Below are 25,235 nucleotides of genomic sequence, written 5' to 3'. Positions count from 1 at the left end.
CCAAAGTCTGAGCACTTGGCATTCCTTGGCAATGGCCAGCAAACTCTTGAAGTTTAGGCTGGCTGTGGCTACATTTTATACCAGCTGCCAGAAAGTAGATGAGAAGAGACTTGAGAATCCTGCCCTATATGTGGTTAGGTGAGAAGCACTCATGTGTACTGCATAACTGCTCCTTTTTTTCCTCCTAGATCTCCATCTACTGGTGGATGTAGCTTGCAAACAGGAGCACTTTCCAAAAGAAGAATTAAGAGAGTGAGAAGTGGGTGACAAGCATGTGAAAATGTGCAGTAACTGCCAACTGGGTTCTCCATATCAGACTCCAGAGGCAGTGCTTTGCACACAATATGCACTTTGGAACTTTTCAACTGTTTTAAAAAAAAAATCTCTTTCCTTTTGCTTTTGTTAGTTTTATGGGGAACTAGTCACTCCACTGTTTACTGCATCTCTTTTGTTACATTTTCTACTTCGACAGATTGTAAAACATCTAGCGGCTAGAGTGTTTAATATGCAGTAATTGTTTACCTGCCTAAAATTGCTTAGAAAGAAAAAGCTTGGACACTGTAAACAGGAAATCTTAAAAGCCTCTGCAAGACTTTCTTACTGGGGAGCAAGCTGTTTCTCCTGTTGAATTTGGAATCTCTCTACTTCACTTTGTTGGGGAGTGTAGTCAGCACATCCCCAGTTTTGTGCTAATAGTGTGTCTCCTTGGAGTTACGCTGGCCCTTTAAAGGGAATTGTGTGAGAAACAAAAACATTGGGAGGTCACAAGATTCCAGGTCTGAGTGGGTCAGGGATTCCAGGAGAGCATCTCTGGGAAAAGTGAGCTAATTTTCTAAGTGATTAATCAGGGAAATGCTCTTCCATCCAAGCACAGTGCTCTGTTTCAGCAGCAAGTGTGTCTGACCGATGAGCATCCACCACACACAACAGCCGCTGGATCTTTTACATAAATGAAACATTCTTCTGTTTTAATAATTTCTTTTGATTCTAGTGATATCTATAATGGTAAGTCATCTGTTTGTTTACTGTACTGCTTATTTTAAGTAGGTCTTCACAAGGCACTTGTTTAATATAATTTAGTATATTGACAGTAGAGTTAAGATTTTTAACAGCTATGTATTTGTATTAATATTTATTAATGTTGAAATACTGACAGAAGGATAAAGGATGCATGTGCAATATTTGTTGTGTTAGGATAATATATGTGAATGAGGCAGCATTGAAAACATGTAACTCTAATTGATTCCTGCCAGTTCATGTATCTTTATAGTCAGTGAGACTCAGTCCAATATAATTGGGAAAATGCACAAGGAAGAAGCAGAGCGAATAGGCCTGCTATTTGTCAGAACCCGAGTTATGGCCTCTAAATCTTCCTACAGTGTACAGCTATGTTCAGTACCTCACAGACAAACTCTGGATGGTAGGATGAACCAAGATCAGACCTTTTAAACCCTGGCCAAGGCTTCAGACCAGAAAGTTGGAAGCTGGGGGATGCTCTTGGGACACTAGGAGGAGCACTACTATACTGACCTTCCTCAGAGCTGCAATTTTACATCTTTTGTCATATGCATACAGTAAGTTTTCAGAGGGTTTGAATGTTTTAGGGGGTTGTATCTTCTCAGGCCCTGCACTCAAATTAGAATATGTTGAAACCCAATAGCAAAAATGGACTTTATGCATTCAAATAGTTAAAGGGAAAAGGAGTTCAGCAATACAGCAGGATCACTGAAATCTGAGTTTGGTTTGTTGCACCCCAGGCTGGCAGGGTTTGGGACTACTTCAGAGGATGCTGTTGGAATAGGGGAGAGCCTCATTACCCTCTAGCAGTTTCTGCCATTAAGGGAATGGTGACAGGCTTTGAGGAGAGTCCTGTCTAGTTCAGCTACCCTGACTGAGAAGTGAGTATGAAGTCATAGGGATCACTGGAATTCTGCATTGCCAGACTGGAGCTGTTACATATTAAGTAAGGAAGCTTCCTGTCTTAATTTTCTCAGTCCTGTCTACACCAAAAGATGTGATGTTCTTTTGGAGAGGTGAGTCAAGGAGCCTTGGCATGGTTTAAGGTTCTATTGTTTTAATGATTAATTACGAAATCCTAGTATTTATTACCTTTCTGAATTAAAAAAGGCCATGGAGCTGGATCTCCTGCCATACTTTACATGCACAGTACTATCAGCTGTAGCTTTCCTTATCCTTAATTAACTCTCAGGCACATTGTGAGAGGGCAGAAGAGAAAGGACACTCACTGTGTAAAGAAATCCATATAGTATTGCACAACTAACAAGTCTCAGGTAACCCAGCATACTGGACATCTCAATATTTTAGCACTTTTAGCATGGATGTATTTCAGTCAGTAAATCATAAAGTGTGACTGCTCCAACCAGGCACATCGTTTTACTATTTTCTTGTTAATGGGAACAATGTGGAGTTTGGTTACACTGAGATGTAAAATTACAGCAGCACATACAGAACATAAAGTTATTAAAGTGAAATAGATGTTGCATTTATATTCTCAGTATGTGTGTTAAACTTTAAAATGCAGATATTTTAAAATAAATATTTTATCCAGTAGTTCCTGATAGCACCTTTATAAATTAAAAAAATCATTGCCACACTGATAGGCTTCTTAAAAGTATAGTCTACCAGATTTCCCCCTTGGGTAACTCCATTGACTTCTGTGGAGTTCACCAGGGATGAATTTGGCTCCATGTGTATCCAAAGGGTCACTATCTGTCATGTTTTTGAGTGCAATTCCTTTCTCATAAGCACCATGTTTTATAGAGGTTCTCTCCGAACTAGCCGAATAAGAGGCTGGATGGATAGGATAGCATATTTTCTGTATGGTATATACTAGGGAGTTTTGTGTGTCTTCCTCAACAGAGATCCATCACATGCCTAGTTACAAACTTCCACTTGCAACCTAACTTTGAGGTTATAGGTCTGACCTATAGTATTATTCACCTCCCAGTGATGTCAGAGGAGAAAAACAATTGAATTCCAGACCTCTGACATCAACCTGACCTGAAACGTTCTTGCAGTAGCAACTAGAAAAGGGCTACTGAATCTAAATTAGCAAGAACTGAAGAAAAGCTGTGCGTGAAATGGACAGAGTCCTTCCCAGGGCCAAAGACATAAGGCTGCAATAAATCAGTACATTCTACAGAGGGGAGTTGCTTCAGATACTGGCTTGATGCCATTCAGAGTGTCACGGGAAGGCTGGGAAAGTGCCTGGCATCACACTGATAAATTCCCTACTTCATTTGTTTATTGATCTGACTTTGCATTTTAATTTATTTTATTATTTATTTTTATCTTTGCTATGTTGGACACAGACTTTGCTTTAATGTCAGTTTGAAGGACCAGTTAATTACCCTGATTTATATGTGATAGGTTAATCAGTAAGATAATCAGGGATGTGTTGAATGCAGTTTAGCTGTGAATCAGGAGAGGGAGTCCAGGAGCTCTGAGAAACAGACATCAAGGGGGTGGGGTTGTTGCCTATGGCTGCTCCACCCTCACTTTGTCAGCAGGTAGAGAGAAAGCTTGCAGTCCCAGGGGAGGGAGGCAGAGAGCTGAGGAACACAAACTGCAAACCACAGGCTTCCTCCTCCAAGGAGTTGATCCAGAAGTGCTTTTCTGGAGGGAAAGCTCTTCCACAACATCTACATAACTTTCCAAGTCCACCTCAGGATTCAGAGTCCTTGCTTCTGGGATTTGTTGCCTACTTTGTACTGATTGCAGTCTGCCTACATTTGCTGCTGGATTTTTGGTGATATTTCCAAACTTTGTTTTCTTTCTCACTCCCCACATTTCGAGCTGATCATTGTATATGCTGTAAGGAGAAGAGAGACTCTTTTATTTGAACGGAGTATTCAGAAATGCTTTTGGATTCATTCTAAGGTCTTTCGATTGCATTTGGACACTTAACTTTCAGCCATGCCTGGCCCAGGAACTTTCAGCCTGGAGTAAATTTCTACCTTTGATCTTGTTAGATTGTCTTTCCGGCTGTGGAATTCCATTCCTATCTACCTGCATTTTGTGTGTGTGTGTGTGAGAGAGAGAGAGAGAGAGAGAGAATTATGAGACACTTTTTGCTAAGCTGTTAGAAGTTGGTTTTGTCCAGGATTTATAGAAACATTTCCATCTGTTTCAGCCCCTGTGGATTCGTGCAGGCAGACTACTCAATAGGTTTGCAGATCTCTCTTAAAAATCCGTATCTCCCTTCTCAGGAGAATGATCAGTGTACCAAGTCATTTTAGTTGCTGAATTTCCCTGTCCTCTCTACAATTATGAAGATTCTTCAGTACTTTTTGTGTGACCTTTGGGTAGCTCATATGGATTTTTTATTTTATTTTGCGGGGCTTTTATTTATGATTGTATTAACATGTGCTTGAAAGCAATTACAGAAGTTCCTGGGCGTGCACAAGAATAGCATAAAACAAGGACATGTTGGTAACTTTCTGCTCAAAGCCTGTGCCTAAACTTTTAAAATGTTTTGGGGGCCTTTTTACCTCCTGGGAATTTGAAAATAGGTTGAGAAGATTCTTGTTCATCTAATGAATTTTGGAAACTGAAGATCAGAAGATATGTGTTTTAAAACAGACTCCAAACACAGATTACTAGTAATTTCCTATCCTTATGCTGAAACAGGAGAATAAATCTTGATCCCCGAGCCCAAGTGAGCGAGGCATTTCTAACAGAACAGGGATGTCGGGGATCAAATAAATTTGGAGGACAGCCCAATAACAAACACTTATTATTTATACTGAACTTTAAAAATACTGCTGTAATTATCAAAGGGAAATATACTCTCTCCTCCAACATTATTCTTTAATATGTGGAGTTGATGGAGGACACTGATACTTGTAATTAATATTAAATCGGAAGAGCTCGTGCTTTTGGGAATGAGATATGTGGAAAAGATAACTAGCTGGAGAAAAGGGCAAGTACATCTAAGATTGATCCTTTCAACCTGCTGATCATCTTGAAATGTAATCCTGAAAGGGCAGGAGCTGTAGACACACTTCTTGCATGGCAGAGACTCGCTCTGTGATTAGCTCAGGCAGGACTGAAATGCTACATAGTGTTGTTGTGTGTCCTGGCTGGGTTTTTTTAATGCCCATTTGTTCAGTTTATGTTGATCTTTCTGGATTTATCCATTGGAGGAGAAGGAGAAACGCCTGATTTAGATTGTTGGTGTTTGGTTTTTATTTTGTTAAGGCCCCACAGGCCTTTGGGCACTTGGCACCAAGGAAGAGAAATGATTATGGTGAGAAACAGAAGAGGAACCCAATAAGGAGTGCCAGGAGGAAGGGGCTGTAGGTTACTGAGCCCCTCTCCCCTCCTTCCCATCTGCCCCACTTGAGTGGAAACACACAAAAGCTCTAAACTTAACCAGCTCTGTCAACTGTTGGAACCTGCTGGTGGGGTGAGGACACATTCCTGAGCGATATGTGTGGCCGAAGTGCACTGCTGCAGCTGGTAGCATGAGTGCTGGCCCCCAGCTGCAGCTGGCTGTCCTCTGGCCTTGGCTGCTAATGGCTACACTGCAGGTCAGACTTGGCCATACTGGGCTGGCAGTGGCAGCGGCAGTGGAGTCAGAGAGATCAGCAGCACAGAAGGCTATCATTAGGGTGATCCCCTTAAAAGTGGAGCCAATCACATTGGAAGGAGTGTTTGCTGATGTTGCTGAGGTTACTCCAGCAGAAGGAAAACTGCTGCAGGTAAGAGAAACTTTATTCTATCCCATTCCATTGGCCGTATGCTCCTAGTGCTGTGTGCCTTCCCTCCCCTTCCCCCCCACATTGCTTCAACTCCTAGTGCAGTGGAATCGTCTTTATTTCCCACGTGTACATCTGTAACCAGAGGAACCATGTGTTTTTTCTCTCTGAGCTGCTCACCTGTTTGCTTTGTAGTATAGTATAGTATCCTACTGCTCTTTAACCTTTCACACAGTGTCTCTTAAGATAATTTCTTTTATAACTGTTTTTTCGTCCTGTCATCAACTGTAGTTGTATACTAATGCTGCTAGTGTACTAATGCTGAATGTATGGACATGGTCAGTTGCTCCTATGGGGATTATTACTTTCTATCATAATTGGTGATACAATGCAAAGTCTGGTGAGCCCCTTTCCATGTTGGGCAAACACCGCTCAAAGAGGATGGGCTTTCCTCTGATAGATTCCCCTGCCTCTCTCCTTACTTTTATATTTCTAATGGAGCTGAGGGATACAGGTGGATTCTGCCCACCATAATTATTGATCCAGAATCTGAGTGTTGGCTCAGCTAAGGAGGCAAATTATCCTCAATTCTCAGGTTCCCCCCGCATCAGTACCTTACCTGTTATAAGTGTAATCAATATCTGTTTCTAACATCTTGATCGAAAGAGAGAGGAGAGCCTCTGAACGGATTATAGCAGCAGAGGCTGTGACAGAAGCACAGTTGTGCTGGTCAGTGAGCAGGCTGATTGCTCACATAAGGTATCTGTAAAGTTCGGTTCATTGTAGCAGAGCATGGTGCGCTACTGGAGTACCTTCATGTGCCATCTTGTCTGTCAGTGACTTGCCTTGTGTGTCTTTCTCACACACAACTGAGCTCCTTGTTCAAGAACCAGATATTATAAAACTCATGAAGACAGATAATTTTTATTAATTTCAGTTCTGAAGTCGTATTTAATTCTGAAAAGCACTTGGCTGTGGTGACTTTCCAAATGTGACACTGACTCTTCAGTAACTAAAACAGTAAATTGTTCTTACAGTGGGGGAACAGAAAGATTTTTGAGCCAGTCTTGTAATATATGGTCCTCTGCTAACAAATCAGAAATGGACAGTAATACAAGATCGAGGCACTGAGGCATTTTGAAGCTTAATTCAGGTTTGTAAAGCAATTTGAACTCGGAATGAAAGTGCTAGAGCAGAGCAAAGTATTATTATATTAAACCATATTCCCATTATGAAAAGTATCCTCGAAAAATATACTTGATGACCAGTTCTGTCCTCAAGCAACAGCCATGAAGTCAATATCAATGCCATACCAAAATCTACAGTAGTGCAGTATGTAAGTGCTGCATTTGAGCATACAGGTCTTCAGATGTTCACCCACAAAATATAGAATATTGAAAGGTTTTTTTAAAAAGAGGATATCCTGTGTTGCATGGAAGTTTGAACATTTTACAATGTTTCAAATTGTTATCCTTTTCCTATAAGAAGGAAGCTGAACCCATTCTAAGATACCATAGAATGAACTATTTTGAGAACTAAACATTGGTAGATAGGAGTGTTAAATCTATGAGAGAATAAAAATATCCACAAAATGAAAAGGTTGGAGAAACTCTCAGTAATCATATCTAATGTGTCTAGTGTATGTAAACATACACACAATACAGTTCAGTATCTGATTTTAGGCCAAAAGAAAAGGAGTACTTGTGGCACCTTAGAGACTAACCAATTTATTGGAGCATAAGCTTTCGTGAGCTACAGCTCACTTCATCGGATGCACTTCATCGGGATTTTAGGCCCTGATTCTGCAACTAGATTTGTACAGGTGGACATTTCCCGCCCTCAAAGTCTCACTGAAGTCAATGGTATTCCATCTGTTTGCAAAGGTCCATGCACGTGTAATTGGTTTCAGGATTAGGGCCTAAGATTAAATTTGTCTTCATTTACAGGATGTTTATACCACAACAGCCAGAAAAGCTCAGTCAGTTTTAGCTCTGACCCATTATGTGTATGTATAATATGATCTTTAATTACGTTATAACATACTGATACTCAGGTAATACAATATAGTGCCATTTTAAAAAAAAAAGACAGATCTTGCTGTAGGATCCATGTGGTCAGGCCCCTGTGACCACATGGATCCCATTGCAAGAGTTGAAATCTAGATACACAGTTGTAGCTTGTTGTAAGAGTAAGAGAAAATTCACTTTATTTCCTCAAAGTACACAATAAAAAGGGTTTAAGTAACTCAAATATAAGAAACTAATAGGACGGCCTATATATGGGTTCACATTTAAACAGGGAAATAATACATCTTAATTATGGTATATTGGAATATCTTACTGTCCTTGTATTAATAACAACCCGATCCTGCATGTGTTTAACTTTGGCATCAATGGGATTACTCGTGTGAATAAAGTTAAGCATGTGTGCAAGAATCTGCAGGTTCAAGTCCTTATATATGATTTAGATACTAAACGCAACATTATATTTCCATCAGCTAATGAGAAAAGCTTATTTTTTATTTTTTTTTTACCTCCAAGTTTAGATCTAAAGTTGTTACTACATGGGTACATTTCAAAATCAGTAATGTACAACCAGTCAGTCATCCACAACTGTACATAATCAGTGTTCCACTGAAGAGAAAAATGTCTGAACGGTCCTTTGTGAAAAGTTGTAGTTCTACTAATAAAGCTAAAGGCTATATAACAGCCTTTTATGGATAAATGAAGTTTACTAGAAAGCTACATACTGCAAACTAAAAAATTGGAAAATATAAACTGTTAATACAATGATACAAGATTCAGCTTCAGAATTAATGTAGTAAAATGTTAATCACTTATGTAATCCTACAGCCCTTTCTTCCATGGGTATTGCCTTTCACTTCTGTAGGATTACTCATATATATAGGGGCCAAGGGCTGCAAAATTAGGCCTCACGCATTAAAAGAAAATTCTCTATCTATGGTACACTTAGATTGACCAAAATAATTACTGTGAAAAAGCCAGTTTATTATATAAAAGAATTTAATGTAACCAAACATGTAAATATCACTATCAGAATATTTTTTTATTTTCAATATATATATCAGATTCTATAGGTGCATTAAAAATGTTTAACAATCAACATTAATCCTAACATATCAAACAGACTTTATAAATATGACTTCATAAATAAAACCCTCCCAAGTCCAGAACAAACTCAGTCCTATACCCACCCTCCCCTTACCACAGCATCATCCTTTCTGTTTATATCAGAAAAAGCCTGGGAAAACACTGAATTTTGCAGCATGTCCCAAAGGTCACCAAATCCAGGCTCCTGTGAACAGGGAGGGTATAAGGGATCAAGATAATTCCAAAGCAAAGGATCCCTCACTGAGAAGTCCCTGCCGTCAGCCCCCTCCAGTCTAAACCAGGGAACAGTTAGCTCTGGCACTCCAGAGGTAGTATGTCACAAAGGGAGAATAATCTCTCAAGTACACAGGACCACTTTAGACATTATAGGTCAAAACCAACACCTTATACTTCAAATGGAAATAACGTGCTCTCAGCATGAAACATTGCTTAGTAAGTGGGCAGCAGCATTCAGCACTAGCTGCAATTTCCAAACAGTGTGAAGGTGCAGCCCCATGTAAAGCACGTTGCTGTAATCTATCTTTGACATGAAAAAGTCTGGATAATTGGAGGAAGTATCTTTACATTAAAAAGGAAAGGACACAACCTTCTAGACAAGCACATTAATAAAAGCACTTTGCTGCTAACTGGAGATCCAGAAGCATCTGAGATCCAAAATGCCAACCAGTTTCAAACCTTAGAAATGTTTGGCAGATGAACTGCCTCAGTTGTGTTTACTAATAAAATTTCTATCACTACTTCTCGTTTTCTCTATTCTGTAATTATTATCAGTCTCTGTGACTTGAGTCTCAGCCAGTTAGCTTTTTCATCCATGCCCCAGTCTCCATTAAATGTTGGGTAAATCATTTAGTTTCACTGGTAGGGTTTGAAAAGATAGAAATATCAGATTTCCCAGAAAAAATGGGATAGAGCCGTACTCCAGATTGACTCTGCCTACTTCTGTTAGAGATTTAGGGATAATGAAATTTATTTGAGAAATATGTGGTCACATAATTAAAGAATGTATTGAAAAGCATATATCCATGGGGTGCAGAATTAAAAATTAAACATTAATGATCATTTCTTTTTGGGATGTATAACTGTTCAAACTCATGTAGAAGTAAGAACATGGTATTGCCTTTATATGTGATATTAATGAGATCAGTATTAAGAATTCTGTATCCAGTTCTGGTGTCCACATTTTAAAAAGAATGTTGATAGATTAGAAAGGGTTAAAAAAAAAAAAAAAAAAAAAAAAAGTGATCCAAGGTCTGAAAAACCTGCCAGATAGAGAGACCCTTAAGAAACTCAAATTATATGTATAATTTTATGCAAGAAATAGTTAAGAGGTGATTGATCATAGTCTGTAGAAACCAACATGGGAAAGAGATTTCTCATAGTTGAGAGCTCTTGTAATTTAGCAGACAAAGATATCAGTGTTGGCAACTCTTGTGATTTGACTACAAGTCTCACAATACTTGGTGTTTTTCTTAAAATCCCAGTTGCTAGAATCAGAAAATAGCATGAGAAACTCATTTCTTTAAAAAAAAAAAAAATAAAATAAAATAAAATAAAATATGCTTCTAGTTCCGATGATTGCAGAGAAAAACTTGAAAACAAAAAGCAAAACATCCTAAAGGCTCAGAAGGCAAAGAAAAAACTCAAAACTTCTTATTAAAAAAACTTAATTTTAAGTCAATGACACGATGGGGGGGGCTGACTCATGATTTTTGAACACCTAGGGTTAGCGATACTAAATAAGATCCAGTGGCTGGAAGCTGAAACTAGATTAATTCAGATTACAAATAAGGTCAAATTTAACAGAGAGATTAATTAACCAGTGTAACAAGTTACAGATGAACCAGATCCAACATTACCCCCAGATTACAAAGTTTAGAAATGGAGAGGGTTCCCACTATTGGAGTTCTTAGTACATTTGGGAGATGATAGCTCTGAGTGAAGAGGCCCACTCAGTTAAATGTATATGGATACAAATCCCAAGCTTTAAGAATGTAAATATATTAGTAGGGCTATATGGTTGATCTTTGGATCAACAAAAGGATACGGAATGCACAATGTTGAGAGAAATCAAAGAAGCAACAAAGTCTAACAAAATGATAATAATGGGTGACTTCAACTACCCACATGTAAACAGGTCAAATGGTACAATGGAATGAAGTTCAAAGAAGTAATTTCTTGATACTTTTAAATATTGATTGTTTCTTGGAACAACTAGGTATATCTAGGGCATACAAGAGGAGTTTAGGCTATGTCTACATGAGCACTTTTGTCGGTATAATTTACATCATTCTGGGATTGTGAAAAAAACACCTGCTGAGCAATGTAAGTTACACCGACAGACACACCAGTGTGGACAGCGCTATGTCAGCAGGAGACACTCTTCTGCCAACGCCGCTCAATGTAGGTGGTTTAATTATGTCTACAGGAGAGCTCTCTCGCGTTGGCATAGAGTGGCTACGAGCGATCTTACAGCGGCACAGCTGCATTGTTATAGCTATGCCGCTGTAAACTCACTAGTGTAGACATAAAAAGAAAAGGAGTACTTGTGGCACCTTAGAGACTAACCAATTTATTTGAGCATAAGCTTTCGTGAGCTACAGCTCACTTCATCGGATGCATACTGTGGAAAATACAGAAGATGTTTGTTTTTATACACACAAATCATGAAAAAATGGGTGTTTATGACTACAAAAGGTTTTCTCTCCCCCCATCCCACTCTCCTGCTGGTAATAGCTTATGTAAAGCGATCACTCTCCTTACAATGTGTATGATAATCAAGGTGGGCCATTTCCAGCACAAATCCAGGTTTTCTCCCCTGCCCCCCACCCACCCCCAAACAAACCCACTCTCCTGTTGGTAATAGCTTATCTAAAGTGATCACTCTCCTTACAATGTGTGTGATAATCAAGGTGGGCCATTTCCAGCACAAATCCAGGGTTTAACAAGAACGTCTGAGGAAGGAGGGGGGAGGGAGGTTAGGAAAACAAGGGGAAATAGGTTACCTTGCATAATGACTTAGCCACTCCCAGTCTCTATTCAAGCCTAAGTTAATTGTATCCAATTTGCAAATGAATTCCAATTCAGCAGTCTCTCGCTGGAGTCTGGATTTGAAGTTTTTCTGTTGTAATATCGCAACTTTCATGTCTGTAATCGCGTGACCAGAGAGATTGAAGTGTTCTCCGACTGGTTTATGAATGTTATAATTCTTGACATCTGATTTATGTCCATTTATTCTTTTACGTAGAGACTGTCCAGTTTGACCAATGTACATGGCAGAGGGGCATTGCTGGCACATGATGGCATATATCACATTGGTAGATGTGCAGGTGAACGAGCCTCTGATAGTGTGGCTGATGTTATTAGGCCCTGTGATGGTGTCCCCTGAATAGATATGTGGGTACAGTTGGCAACAGGTTTTGTTGCAAGGATAGGTTCCTGGGTTAGTGGTTCTGTTGTGTGGTATGTGGTTGCTGGTGAGTATTTGCTTCAGGTTGGGGGGCTGTCTGTAGGCAAGGACTGGCCTGTCTCCCAAGATTTGTGAGAGTGTAGACATGGCTGTAGTCTAAAGAAAGTAACATACAAGTTCTAATTCAAGAATTAACAGTAGTTGAGCCACTAATAGTGACCATGGTATAGGTTAAACATCCTAAGAAAAGTACCAAAAAAGGACCCGGTGACACTAAACTTTAGAAAGAGAGACTTCAATAAAGTCTAGTCAAAAAGACCTTGAAGGAAAAGAAAAAAGTCCTTGGATGTGGCATGTATGCTACTTAAACTAAAAGTAGAATCACAGAAGGCCTGTGTAGCCACTGAACAAAAAGGAGAACCAGGAAGTAAATATGACTGTGGGTACATCTACGCAGAAAAAAAAAAAAAATCCACAGCAGCAAGTCTTAGAGCCTGGGTCAACTGTCTCAGGCTTGTGGGTCTTGTGCTGTGGGGCCTAAAATAGCAGTGTAGATGTTCGCGTTTTAAAACCCAGGCTCCATGCTGAGCCTGAACATCTACACTGCTATTTTTAGCCCTGCAGCTTGAGCCCTGCAAGCCCGAGTCCATTGACTTGGGCTCTGAGACTCACTGCTGCTGTTTAAGATACTCACTGTTTAAGATACTAAAACTTAATTCAGTAATGTCTCCCAAGGATATGACAAGAAATTGCCATATGTATCACAAAGATAAATCAGGAGTCTTTGTTCTCTCTGTCCCATAACACATGAACAAGGAGACATTCAATGAAACTGAAAGATTGTAAATTCAAAACTGATTAAAGGAAATACTTTTTCTCGCAACATGTAATTAAGCTGTGGAACTCTTTGCCACATGATGTCACTGAAGCCAATAATTTAACAGGCTTCAAAAAGGGTTGGGATATTTATCTGGATAACAACAATTTGTTATAATAATGCTATAAAAAGATTGGAAATTATATAAAACCTCCTTCTTCAGGGTTTCAGCCCATCTCTACTAGGAATTAGGATGAGGGGACAGATTATCCTTCATCTGCCTCTTGTGGGGTTTCTTGCACCTTCCTCTGAAATATCTGAGGCTGGCCCCTGTCAGAGACAGGTTATTGGACTATATGGACCATGGGTCTGATCCATTGTGGCAATTCCTATGTGCTGATGTTTGTTACTGAAAATTTGGTAGAAATTTCATAAACAATATGCACCAAAGCCAATTTTGAATGAAATAATATTTATCAATTATAATTTTTAGTTATTCAAGTTTTCAGAAGTAGCAAAGAACCTATTTAAGATCTAGCCACCTGCAAAGTTTGAAGTTGTAAAGTTCAGCTGAGTATACTTTTGTACAAAATTATTTGTGACTGTGCTGTTTATAAATAAATAATATATATTTAGTTTACCCACTTTTATGACTCAAAAGTGGCTATAAGATTTTCTTCAAACTTTCCTAAAAAATCCCTTTCCTTTGGGTTGAAACAAAAAAATATCAACCCAAAAAGGAGAAAGTGATGCATGTGTGATACAGCATGGCCAGAAGGCAGCAGGAGAGTGATATAGGAGAGATATGTAAGTCCCAGGATGAGGAGAAGCCTCATTCCCTGTAGAGGGAAGAAACATTTCTATAGATTAAATAAAAGCACTGAAGCCAATTAGAGCACCTGAAGCTAGTCACCTGATAAAACCCCCCTGCTTTAATCATCCAGGGAAAGGAGTTGGAGCAGAGAGCAGTTTAAAAGAGTTGAAGTAGAGGAGAGTTTGGAGACGTGCCGTGGCTGGCTAGAAGACCAAGACTCTAAGTAAAGAGACACCCGGCTTGTGCAGAGACAGGGGGCAGGAAGCCCCACAAGCTGAAGAGCAGGAGAGGGAAGTAGCCCAGGGGAAGAAAGCACTAGTTCAAGTGGTTTACCACTATCCCTAGGGGCCCTGGGCTAGGAGTAGAGGGCGGGCCTGGGTCCCTCGCTCTCCACTACCCTTCTCTGTGTTAATAGTGGGTCAGTAGATACCCTAGTTCAGGGGCAGGAAACTGAGCCCTGAAACCTCCCCCCCCAAGAAGAGGAAGCGCGGGACCCATCATAATCGGCAATTTGCCACACATGAATGAAAGTAGAGATGTCTAATTATGTTGTAGCCTTAACTGTAGTATTCGTTACCATGAAACCTGGTATGACGATACAATAGCCTAGAATCAATTGGGTTTTTTAAAAAGCAAAACAGTAGACAGAGTGGCACAGCATTTTAAGGAATCCCCCAGACTGTAAGAGTTTAGATAGCATCACAGTCCCAAATGTCCTAGCAGATTACTTTTTCTGGTAGTTGATCTGTAACAAAGTACTAATCCCTAGAGAGGGGTGTGAAATTATTTCTAGTGGGGATTGATGTGAAAAGTCCCAAGATGTGTGTATCAGCAGCAGAATGGAGGTCAACTTCAGATAGAATCTAATGCATTTGTGAGTTACAAATTAAGTGCAAATCAGGGATCATATGATATTTTTGTGTCTGCAGCCCAGAATGTAAGTATCTGAATTTAGATACAGCAAGGGTATACACCACACACTCTCTCCAGTTACATGAGAAACAAATCACACAGTAAAAATGCAGGTTTGTCTCAAGGGGTGATGTTAAGGATCCCACGCTTTCCTTTGTGCATTGGTCTGAGTCAAGAATTCTGAGCACCAAATTACATATTTTAATGAGTTGGGTTTTTTTACCAGACTGACCTGTTTATTTTGTCTCAAACTCTTCTTCGAGGTCATGCCCCAAACATGACTTTCCTGGTGGGCTCAGAAAGGCGCCATACAGGGATGAGAAGTGAGGATTTTGTAATGGCTAAATTCATTACAAAATCCTTAGTGCTCCGAGTATTGTTGATAAATTGTATTTGAACTGAAGCGTGTTCTAGTCCTGGAAAGGTGATAAGGAAGTGAGCAATCAGAAAATAGGCAGCTAGGGTGGCAGTAGGAAATTCCTGTCCTAAAGTTGTTGGAAAGGAATGAGCCCATTCATGTCATTATGGACTTGGATAAAAGAAACACTTTTACTCTCAGTCCCAAACTTAGTTCATGGAAGTCAGAATTATCTCTGAACAAGAGGATTGAAGTGGGGGGATGTTTTCAGTGTGAGGTGCTTATGTGCACATAGTGATATTGATGCTTTTACAGCCATTCATGAACAATGTTCAAAGGAACAAGAAAGTGTTGCAGGTAAATAACTGAACAGAGCTGAGCAAAAGTGTTGAGTGTTGAAGGGAAGGAGCTAAGTGTGACTATGAAGTCTCAAAGAGAGGATTGGAAGGAGCTGGATCTGTGAGATGAGAAGGGGAAGAAACATATCATTTGTATTCTGGTAGTACCTAGAGGGCTCAGTCAGGATTGGGGACACATTGTGCTCTAAGCACTAAAAACATCATTGCTTACAGTCTAATTAGTAAAAGTAACCACGATACCACAATGGACCAATAATCCCTCCAGTCTAGTATTTCTGGCTCCAGAAGTAGGCTGCAAGTAAAGGCAAAAACCACCATAAGATTAATCTATTCCAAGGCCAGATGGGACCACTGTGATCATTTAGTCTTATCTCATGTATAACACCAGCCAGAGAACCTGGCCTCCTGTATAACAGGCCATAGAACTTTCCCAAAATAATTCCTAGAGCATATATTTTAGAAAAACATCGAATCTTGAATAAACATAATACACTTGCTAGTGTATTCATAGATTCATAGATATTAAGGTCAGAAGGGACCACTATGATCATCTAGTCTGACCTCCTGCACAATGCAGGCCGCAGAATCTCACCCACCCACTCCTGCGATAAACTTCTCACCTATGTCTGAGCTATTGAAGCCCTCAAATCATGGTTTAAAGGCTTCAAAGTGCAGAGAATCCTCCAGCAGGTGACCCGTGCCCCATGCTACAGAGGAAGGCGAAAAACCCCCAGGGCCTCTTCCAGTCTGCCCTGGAGGAAAATTCCTTCCTGACCCCAAATATGGCGATCAGCTGAACCCTGAACATATGGACAAGATTCACCAGCCAGATACTCAGGAAAGAATTTTCTGTAGTAACTCAGATCCGACCCCATCTAACATCACATCACAGGCCATTGGGCCTGTTTACCATGAATAGTTAAAGATCAATTAATTGCCAAAATCATGTTATCCCATCATACCATCTCCTCCATAAATTTATCGAGTTTAATCTTGAAGCGAGAAATTACTTTTGCCCCCACTGCTTCCCTTGGAAGGCTATTTCAGAACTTCACTCCTCTGATGGTTAGAAACCTTCATCTAATTTCAAGTCCAAACTTCCCGATGGCCAGTTTATATCTATTTGTTCTTGTGTCCACATTGGTACTGAGCTTAAATAATTCCTCTCCCTCTCCGGTATTTATCCTTCTGATATATTTATAGAGAGCAATCATATCTCCCCTCAGCCTTCTTTTGGTTAAGCTAAACAAGCCAAGCTCCTTGAGTCTCCTTTCGTAAAACAGGTTGTCCATTCCTCGGATCATCCTAGTAGCCCTTCTCTGTACCTGTTCCAGTTTGAATTCATCCTTCTTAAACATGGGAGACCAGAACTGCACACAGTATTCCAGTTGAGGTCTCACCAGTGCCTTGTATAACGGTACTAACACCTCCTTATCTCTACTGGAAATACCTTGCCTGATGCATCCCAAGACCACATTAGCTTTTTTGACGGCCATATCACATTGGCGGCTCATAGTCATCCTGTGATCAACCAATACTCCAAGGTCCTTCTCCTCCTCCGTTATTTCTAATTGATGCATCCCCAGCTTATAACTTAAATTCTTGTTATTAATCCCTAAATGCATGACGTTACACTTCTCACTATTAAATTTCATCCTATTACTATTACTCCAGTTTACAAGGTCATCCAGATCCTCCTGTATGATATTCTGGTCCTTCTCTAAATTGGCAATACCTCCCAGCTTTGTGTCATCTGCAAACTTTATTAGCACACTCCCACTTTTTGTGCCGAGGTCAGTAATAAAAAGATTAAATAAGATTGGTCCCTAAACCAATCCCTGAGGAACTCCACTAGTAACCTCCTTCCAGCCTGACAGTTCACCTTTCAATATGACCCGCTGTAGTCTCCCTTTTAACCAATTCCTTACCTACCTTTCAATTTTCATATTGATCCCCATCTTTTCCAATTTAATAATTCCCCATGTGGCACCGTATCAAACGCTTTACTGAAATCTAGGTAAATTAGATCCACTGCGTTTCCTTTGTCTAAAAAATCTGTTACCTTCTCAAAGAAGGAGATCAGGTTGGTTTGGCATGATCTACCTTTTGTAAAACCATGTTGTTTTTTGTACCATTTACCATTGACCTCAATGTCCTTAACTACTTTCTCCTTCAAAATTTTTTCCAAGACCTTGCATACTTACAGATGTCAAATTAACAGGCCTGTAGTTACCCGGATCACATTTTTTTCCTTTCTTAAAAATAGGAACTATGTTAGCAATTCTCCTGTCATACGGTACAACCCCTGAGTTTACAGATTCGTTAAAAATTCTTGCTAATGGGCTTGCAATTTCATGTGCCAATTCCTTTAATATTCTTGGATGAAGATTAATAAGCTGTTCGAGTTTCGCTTCTACCTCAGATATGGTAATATCTACCTCCATATCCTCATTCCCATTTGTCATGCTACCATTATCCCTAAGATCCTCATTAGCCTTATTAAAGACTGAGGCAAAGTATTTGTTTAGATCTTGGGCCATGCCTAGATTATCCTTAACCTCCACTCCATCCTCAGTGTTTAGCGGTCCCACTTCTTCTTTCTTTTTTTTCTTCTTATTTATATGGCTATAGAACTTTTTACTATTGGTTTTAATTCCCTTTGCAAGGTCCAACACTACTTGACTTTTAGCCTTTCTCACTTTATCCCTACGTTGTCTGACCTCAATAAGGCAACTTTCCTTGCTGATCCCTCCCATCTTCCACTCCCTGTATGCTTTCTGCTTTTTCTTAATCACCTCTCTGAGATGCTTGCTGATCAAGCTTGGTCTACAACTCCTGCCTATGAATTTTTCCCCTTTCTTGGGATGCAGGCATCCGATAGCTTCTGCAGCTTTGACTTAAAGTAATCCCAGGCCTCCTCTGCCTTTAGATCCATAAATTCTTCAGTCCAATCCACTTCCCTAACTAATTTCCTTAATTTTTGAAAGCCAGCCCTTTTGAAATCAAAAACCCTAGTCGCAGATTTATTTTTGTTTGTCCTTCCATTCAGTTTTAACTGAATTAGCTCATGATCACTTGAACCAAGGTTGTCCCCTACAACCATTTCTTCTGTGAGGGCCTCACTACACACCAAAGCCAAATCTAAAATGGCATCCCCTCTAGTCGGTTCAGCAACTGCTTGGTGAAGGAATCCATCAGCTATCGCATCTGGGAATATCTGAGCCCTATTATTATTACTAGCACTCGTACTCCAGTCTATATCTGGGAAGTTAAAGTCTCCCATGATCACGCAGTTTCTATTAGTATTTACTTCATTAAAAACATTAAAGAGGGCTCTATCCATATCCAAATTAGATCCCGGCGGTCTATAGCACACCCCGAGCACTGTCACAGGGGAGGCTCTAGTAGTTTTCTTCCCCAATGTGATTTTTGCCCAGACGGACTCTGTCTTATCCATTCCATCGCTTCTTATTTCTTTACATTCTACCTCATCATTGATATACAATGCTATTCCACCACCTTTACCTTTATTTCTGTCTTTCCTAAACAGCACATGCCCTTTGCAAGGTCCATCTTTAAAAAAGGGAAGAAGGAGGATCCTGGGAACTACAGGCCAGTCAGCCTCATCTCAGTCCCTGGAAAAATCATGGAGCAGGTCCTCAAGGAATCAATTTTGAAGCACTTAGAGGAGAGGAAAGTGATCAGGAACAGTCAGCATGGATTCACCAAGGGAAAGTCATGCCTGACTAATCTAATTGCCTTCTATGACGAGATAACTGGCTCTGTGGATGAGGGGAAAGCGGCGGACATGTTGTTCCTTGACTTTAGCAAAGCTTTTGACATGGTCTCCCACAGTATTTTTGCCAGCAAGTTAAAGAAGTATGGGCTGGATGAATGGACTTTCAGGTGGATAGAAAGCTGGCTAGATTGTCGGGCTCAATGGGTAGTGATCAATGGCTCCATGTCTAGTTGGCAGCCAGTACCAAGTGGAGTGCCCCAAGGGACGGTCCTCGGGCTGGTTTTGTTCAATATCTGCATTAGTGATCTGGAGGATGGCGTGGATTGCACCCTCAGCAAGTTTGCAGATGACACTAAACTGGGAGGAGAGGTAGATACGCTGGAGGGTAGGGGTAGGATACAGAGGGCCCTAGACAAATTGGAGGATTGGGCCAAAAGAAATCTGATGAGGTTCAACAAGGACAAGTGCAGAGTCCTGCACTTAGGACGGAAGAATCCCATGCACCGCTACAGAGTAGGGACCGACTGGCTAGGCAGCAGTTCTGCAGAAAAGGACCTAGGGGTTACAGTGGACGAGAAGCTGGATATGAGTCAACAGTGTGCCCTTGTTGCCAAGAAGGCCAATGGCATTTTGGGGTGTATAAGTAGGGGCATTGCCAGCAGACCGAGGGACGTGATCATTCCCCTCTATTCGACATTGGTGAGGCCTCATCTGGAGTACTGTGTCCAGTTTTGGGCCCCACACTACAATAAGGATGTGGAAAAATTGGAAAACATCCAGTAGAGGGCAACAAAAATGATTAGGGGACTGGAACACATGACTTGTGAGGAGAGGCTGAGGGAACTGGGATTGTTTAGTCTGCAGAAGAGAAGAATGAGGGGGGATTTGGTAGCTGCTTTCAACTACCTGAAAGGGGGTTCCAAAGAGGATGGATCTAGACTGTTCTCAGTGGTAGCAGATGACAGAACGAGGAGTAATGGTCTCAAGTTGCAGTGGGGGAGGTTTAGGTTGGATATTAGGAAAAACTTTTTCACTAGGAGGGTGGTGAAACACTGGAATGCGTTACCTAGGGAGGTGGTGGAATCTCCTTCCTTAGAAGTTTTTAAGGTCAGGCTTGACAAAGCCTTAGCTGGGATGATTTAGTTGGGGATTGGTCCTGCTTTGAGCAGGGGGTTGGACTAGATGGCCTCCTGAGGTCCCTTCCAACCCTGATATTCTATGATTCAATAGCTGTAGTCCAGTCATGACTACTATTCCACCATGTTTCTGTTATCCCTATAATATCTGGTTTCACTTCCTGCACCAGTAGCTCTAGTTCCTCCATTTTATTACCTAGGCTCCCCACATTGGTGTACAAACATCTTAATTTTTGCTGTTTGGCCTCACTCACATTCTTTACCCGATTAGGCACGGTCATTCTACAGCCAGTAGGACCTATTAGAGTGGTATCCACACTGCCCTTCCTCTTTATGTCCATTCTCCTACCCACAGCTGTATCCTTTCTTACTTTGTTTTCTTCCCTCTCAATGCATCTCCCAACCATCTCCCCCAAATTCCTACTTTAAAGCTCTCTTAATCAGTTGTGCCAGCCTCCATCCTAGAAGTCTATTTCCTTCCCTACTCAGATGAAGTCCATCCCGAGAGAACTGTCCTCTGTCCATGAATGCCTCCCAGTGGCCATACTTCAGTCCTCATGTCTTTGCTCCATAATCCACTCAAACCCCTTCTAAACTCAACCAGACTTTCCACCTGCATCTCCAATCCTCGGATCTTTTCTTCTATCAGCTCTATCAGACGGCATTTCATGCAGATAAAACTCTTACCAGGTACCCCCTCCAGGATCATGTACATACCGCGGCTTCCACATCCAGTCATCTTCATTGTGTCTTCCACTACATGGGTCACTCTCACTGCTGCCTCTGTATCTGTCATAGCCTTCCCACCTAAATCCTGTTAATCTGGGAAACACAAACCCACTGTATTGCTAGTGTAATGAATACTAGGATGGGAAATTTCATACTCATTTCACCTAGGTGATCTGCGGATCGATCTGCTTTTGCACTGAAGCATAACAATTCATAGCTCTTTTAATTATCACCCCAGTGTAGTGTAACTGCTTATGTTGAGCCATTTTCTCCTCTTTGGGTCACCTTCCATGAAGTAGCACCAATATGAGCGAGAGCAGAGTTTGTCCTGCTATTCTCCGTAATCACTGAACTCATAAAGCACTTTTCAGTGCTAAAAATAGATCTAAAATAAAAAGTTTTGGGTTTTAAGTTTTCTCTAGGTCTCACAAAATACGTTACTTCCTACTTCAAAATAACATGAAACCACCATGTAGCAGAGATGCTCTGCTTCTGAAATAGCTTGATAACTGCTGTCTCACGCAATCTTTAGTCACTCATATAAACTAGCCGCTTCATGGCTGGGCATTACTGTGGGTGCGAAAGAACAGGAGGGAGAGCTAAAACATCAGAAAATCTAGGAGGACCTAAGTAGGTTGGTTACGGAGCCGATACAAAGACAGATCAATCAGTGTTGAAAAGTGTACAAAATTATACATTGGAGGGAACAACTTAAATATTTCTACAGAGACAGACTTTCAGTTAACTGTAGGATTATTTAGATTGGATAAGAGAAGTATGTGAAGTAATCAGTGATAGAGAAGGCAATTTGGGGTCTTCTATTCCCCCAGAAATGAGAGTGAATTCCTTCATTCCAAGTGTTCGAGTCCCCTCTGTCTATTTACCTCAATCCTCCACTAATTTTCAATTAAATCCATGTGTGGAAAAATAGACTAAGGGCTCCTGCAAAATCACACCAGTCTTGTATTCTAGTTTGGGAAGATAGACCTAAGCATGGCAGAAACCCATTAAATAACTTTTGTTCATATACAATCGTTGACACAAAGAATTTGTTTGTCAGTTAAAGCATAACAATGCTTCTTCTTTGAGAGATTGCTCATGTGCATTCCAATAGGTGGGTGCGCGCGCCGCATGCACGATCTCCGGAAAGCTTTTCCCTAGTGGTACCCATCGGGTCAGCTGTGGAGACCCCTAGAGTGGCACCTCTGTGGCGGTGTATATATGTCCCTGCCGACCTGCCGCCTGTTCAGTTTCTTCTTACCACCCGGGACGATCGTTGGAACGTTTCAGTCTCTTGCTTCTGCAAGCGCCTTACCTAGTGGTTCCCTTGTTCTGTGTAAATAGTTGTTAGTTAGTTGTTAATAGTTTAGTTTACTTCAGGGGGTTTCCCCCCATTCTACTCTCCCTGGCGTCAGGGAATGCCTCGGTCGCAGGGGTTTAAGGTGTGCGAGAGGTGTACAAAACCTATGCCAACAAGTGATCCGCATGCTGCATCTCTCAAGTGACTCGGGGAGGGCCATCAGAAGATAAGTGTCCTATTTGCAGGAGCTTCAGACCCAGGATTAAGAAGGAGCAGGACTATCGCCTGAAGCTCCTGCTGATGGAGTCGGCCCTTCAGCCACAGCCTGAGCCAACGCAGGCATCTTCAGTGCGCAGCACACCTGCCTCGGTGCGGGATGTCCTGGCACCGAGGAAGGACTCCACCAGGGAGCATCGGCACCGCTCCCCAGCCCGCAAGGTCAGTGCCACGCGGCGGCACTGTTCACAGTCCCCGGTGCCACATAGGAAAAAACAGACAGGGGACGTTCCCCTGTCAGGAAGCCAAGGAGGGATTCCAGTGGGGTGCGTCTTACACCAGGACACCCTCGGTCTTGTCCCCAAGAACCGGCGCCATTGACTTCCAGCCCCAGTTGCAGAGCGGTTGAGTTCAGGACACACATGAGGCTGATGGAGGAGCACCGGGGGCCGATACCACCGATACTGGCCTTGAGTCTTGGGCGACTCTGATGTCTCTGGGGCTACACACCCCAGTGCCTCAGAGAAAGCCCGTTAGACCTCAGCCCCTGTCCCGCTTCTACCCAGGGCCCCCTAGACGAGATCAATCTAGGAGGAGGGGCAGAAATAATAGGAGGCGCCCACCGCAGTCTTCCTTGGGCCAAGGCCAGGGTTCAGCCAAACAGCCCCCTGGCCACAAGCCCAACTTTTAAAGATGTGCCTGAAGACAGTGCACCAGTCACCATCTTGGATCCTTCCCCTCCCTTTGTGAATTGACTTTCCCGCTTCTACCCTGCTTGGTCTCAGATCACGTCAGACTGTTGGGTCCTCAGCACGGTAGGGGTGGGATATTCTATCCAATTCTGTTCCCTCCCGCCCTCCCACCCACCTTCCCCATCCCTCTTCAGGGACCCCTCTCACGAGCACTCCTTTTACAAGAGGTGCAATCGCTCCTAGCTCTAGGGGCAATAGAGGAGGTTCCTCAGGAATTCAGGGGCAAGGTGTTTTACTCTCACTATTTCCTCATCCCCAAGGCCAAGGGCAGGCTTTGGCCTATCCTGGACCTACGAGATCTCAACACATTCATTAAAAAGGTGAAGTTTGCATGGTCTCTCTGGCCGCCATCATTCCCTCCCTGGATCCGGGAGACTGGTATGCCACCCTTGACTTGAAGGATGTGTACTTTCACATTGTTATTATCCCAGCCCACAAACACTTTCTCATATTCGTGGTCAGTGGCCAGCACTACCAGTTCAGGGTGCTCCCATTTGGCCTTTCAACGGCCCCCCAGGTGTTCACCAGGTGTATAGCAATAGTGGCGGCATTTCTCCGCAGACGACAGGTGCAGGTGTTCCCGTATTTGGACGACTGGCTCATCAAGGCTGAATCCCAAGCACAGGTGGCAGAGCATGTACCCCTGGCCCTGGCTACGTTTCACAGGTTGGGACTTTTACTGAACGAGCCCAAGTCCACATTGACCGCCACACAAAGAATAGAGTTCATCGGCGCTCTCTTGGACTCCACTCACGCGAGGGCATTCCTTCCAGAACTGCGTTTTAAAGCATTCATGGACATTGTCCAGACCTTTCTCCACTTCCCCACAATCACGGCCAGAAATTGTATGAGACTACTGGGGCACATGGTGGCCTGTACATACGTGGTACAGCATTCCAGGCTGCACTTTCAGCCACTCCAGGTGTGGTTAGCGCAAGTGCACAGGCTGGGCAGGGACCCATTGGACTCAATAGTGACACTCCTGCCTCAGATTCTCCGCTCTCTCCTCTGGTGGCTGCAACCACAGATGGTTTGTGCAGGAGTACCCTTTGCAAAACCCCAACCCACTCTTTCCCTGGTCATGGATGCCTCGGCGCTCAGTTGGGGAGCACATCTGGGCAATATCAGAACCTAGGGCCTCTGGTCCCATGAAGAGCTATCGCTGCACATCAACATGAGGGAGCTGAGGGCAGTTCGCCTGGCATGCCAAGTGTTTCAGGCCCATCTTCAGGGCATGTGCGTATCAGTGCTCACGGACAATACTGCAGCAATGTTCTATATAAACAAACAGGTCTGTCGGGAAGCCCTCGCTCTGTGGGACTTTTGTATCGCCCACTCCATACACCTGCTGGCATCCGGGGGCGCGGAACAAGCTGGCAGACCGCCTCAGTCGCTCGTTCCATGGACACGAGCGGTCCCTCAGACCGGACATTGGTCACTCAATTTTCCAGAGGTGGGGCTCTCCTCACATGGACCTGTTCGTGTTGCGGAGAAACAGGAAGTGCCAGAGATTCTGCTCCTTCCTGAACCATATCTCAGGCTCTACCATGGACGCCTTTCACTTGTCATGGATGGGTCACCTGCTCTATGTGTTCCTGCCATTCCCCGTCATACACAGAGTGCTCCTCAAGACTCGTCAGGACAGTGCGTCCCTGATCCTCATAGCGCCAGCGTGGCCCCACCAGCACTGGTTCACCATGTTACTGAACCTCTCAGTGGACAGACCAGTAATGCTCCCTCTCTGTCCAACCCTAATTACACAGGACCACGGCAGTCTACAGCACCCCGCCCTGGAGTCCCTCCACCTCATGGCGTGGAAACTCCATGGCTGAACCCTCTTGAGCTT

General features: G+C 42.3%; 2 protein-coding genes across 3 annotated transcripts in view; both read left to right on the top strand.

Moving 5' to 3' along the window:
- The window catches only part of HSF5 (heat shock transcription factor 5), a 61,851-nt gene extending 59,283 nt beyond the window's left edge, over positions 1-2,568 (top strand). For both annotated transcript variants that reach the window (XM_007068221.3, XM_043531303.1), the window contains one exon: positions 189-2,568. In XM_007068221.3, coding sequence (XP_007068283.2) covers positions 189-256 — 68 coding nt within the window. In that variant the 3' untranslated portion in view covers positions 257-2,568. The remainder of the gene's footprint in view (positions 1-188) is intronic.
- Positions 2,569-3,288: 720 nt separating this feature from the next.
- Positions 3,289-25,235, top strand: part of RNF43 (ring finger protein 43) — a 131,543-nt gene continuing 109,596 nt past the window's right edge. Inside the window, exon 1 of the mRNA XM_027830405.3 lies at positions 3,289-5,723. Coding sequence (XP_027686206.2) covers positions 5,487-5,723 — 237 coding nt within the window. The 5' untranslated portion in view covers positions 3,289-5,486. The remainder of the gene's footprint in view (positions 5,724-25,235) is intronic.

The sequence above is a fragment of the Chelonia mydas genome, chromosome 17, assembly GCF_015237465.2.
Source record: "Chelonia mydas isolate rCheMyd1 chromosome 17, rCheMyd1.pri.v2, whole genome shotgun sequence".
NCBI classification, from domain to species: domain Eukaryota; kingdom Metazoa; phylum Chordata; order Testudines; family Cheloniidae; genus Chelonia; species Chelonia mydas.
Note: the sequence above shows the minus strand (reverse complement) of the source record. Positions and strands in the feature narration are given on the sequence as shown.